The following is a 1,509-nucleotide window of genomic DNA, read 5'->3' on the forward strand; positions in this document are numbered from 1 at the left end:
TATGCCTGGCTGGAGCGCCCGGCTGTACGCACGGCTGCGTTGAACTCTCTGTACAGGTCATCCATCGTGTAGGCCATGAGGGCGATGGCGTGGGCTGGGGACGCCAGAGGGGACACAGGGGACCCCCGTTTGTGCCACTCGGCCTTGGCCTTAGTCCAGGCCTGGGCAAAGAGAGGGTTCTGCTGCAACTCGGAGCGGTTGAGGGTTGACAACGCCTCAGCCATGGCAGGGCCACAGTCCTGGTACTGGTCATCGAAGGAGTCTGGGGCCATGTCCAGGGTCACCCCCTCGATGCCCGTGGTGGCCACGGTCACTGCCAGCAGTGCCAGGGTCTGCGCCAGGAGGGCCATGGAGTGGAGAGGCCGCAGGGACCAGGGTGGGACACTGGGGGACACAGAGGGGACACAGAGGAGGATTCCTCAGTGAGGGACTGGGGAGGGGAGTGGGGTCAGCCCAGGGGGAAGGAGAGGCACTCCTGGCCAGCCAACCCCTGGGAATGTCTGGGGTCCCTGATCCCAAATCCTGGGGTTACTTTGGCCTCCCCAGTGTCCCCCAGCCCCCCAGGGACCCCAATCCCACAGTATCATGGCCCCCCATAAGCTGAATCCTACTCCCATGACTACAAGTGCCCTCAGCCCCAGCAGGATCCTGACCCAAATCCTGGGGTCACTCCCTGAGCTCCACAGTGTCCACCTCAGCTGGTCTCCAGATTCCATTCCCACTCCCATTCCCCAATTTCTATGGTGTCACCCCAGGACCTCAACCCAAATCCAGGCATCACTCTCTGCCCCCACAGTGTCTCCCAGCCCCCCATCACCCCAATCCCACTCCCACCATCTCCTGTGTCCCCCCTCATTTTCCCCAAGAGCTCCCCATTACCCCAATCCCAGACCTGTGACTCCCCCAGTGTCCCCCCAGCACCCCCATCCCACAATCCCAATCCCTCAGTCCTGTGTCCCCTCCAAGTGTCCCCAGTGTCCCCCCAGCCCCGATACCAAAATCAGCCAGAGTGAACTCCCAGATGGAACTGCAGGTATCAGGAAGCCGGAATTCTTTACCAGCTCAGACTCACAGTGGATCTCTCCTGGTCCTGCAGCTCAGGACGGACTTTGCCACAGGGTCTTTATCCACCACAACTGCAAATATTCGTTATACTGTGTCCCTCACCTAGTACAAAAACAGCACCTTTCCTAGCAACAATTTGCATGGCTCCACCTCTTTCCTCAAATCCTTTTATGGTCCTGTAGAGTCCTAAACACGACTTTTCTCACTGTGGTTTTCACTGAATGCTCCAGTATGCCAGATGACCTCAGCTTGAATTTTCACTTTCGGCAGGCACTGCTGCTCCTTCTGTGTTACAGAATTTGCCAAAAACCCCTCACTGGAGATCCCTTTATCTCTTTTGCCACAGGTTCCAGCCACCTTCGCTCTTTTGTGTACCCCAAAAAAGGGATCCACCAATACCAGGAGATACCTGAGCCCATGTTGTCGTGATAGCTCAGAAAATCC

The 1,509-nt window shown here is 57.6% G+C and overlaps 1 protein-coding gene across 1 annotated transcript in view; it reads right to left on the bottom strand.

The window, feature by feature from the left end:
- Nucleotides 1–1,182, bottom strand: part of LOC102045271 (erythroblast NAD(P)(+)--arginine ADP-ribosyltransferase-like) — a 5,946-nt gene extending 4,764 nt beyond the window's left edge. Inside the window, 2 exon segments of the mRNA XM_031065102.1 lie at nucleotides 1–384; nucleotides 1,073–1,182. The exon segment at nucleotides 1–384 is cut by the window's left edge and continues 13 nt beyond it. Coding sequence (XP_030920962.1) covers nucleotides 1–350 — 350 coding nt within the window. The 5' untranslated portion in view covers nucleotides 351–384; nucleotides 1,073–1,182.
- Nucleotides 1,183–1,509: the final 327 nt, after the last annotated feature.

This window comes from Geospiza fortis, unplaced genomic scaffold (assembly GCF_000277835.1).
Source record: "Geospiza fortis unplaced genomic scaffold, GeoFor_1.0 scaffold1056, whole genome shotgun sequence".
NCBI lineage: Eukaryota > Metazoa > Chordata > Aves > Passeriformes > Thraupidae > Geospiza > Geospiza fortis.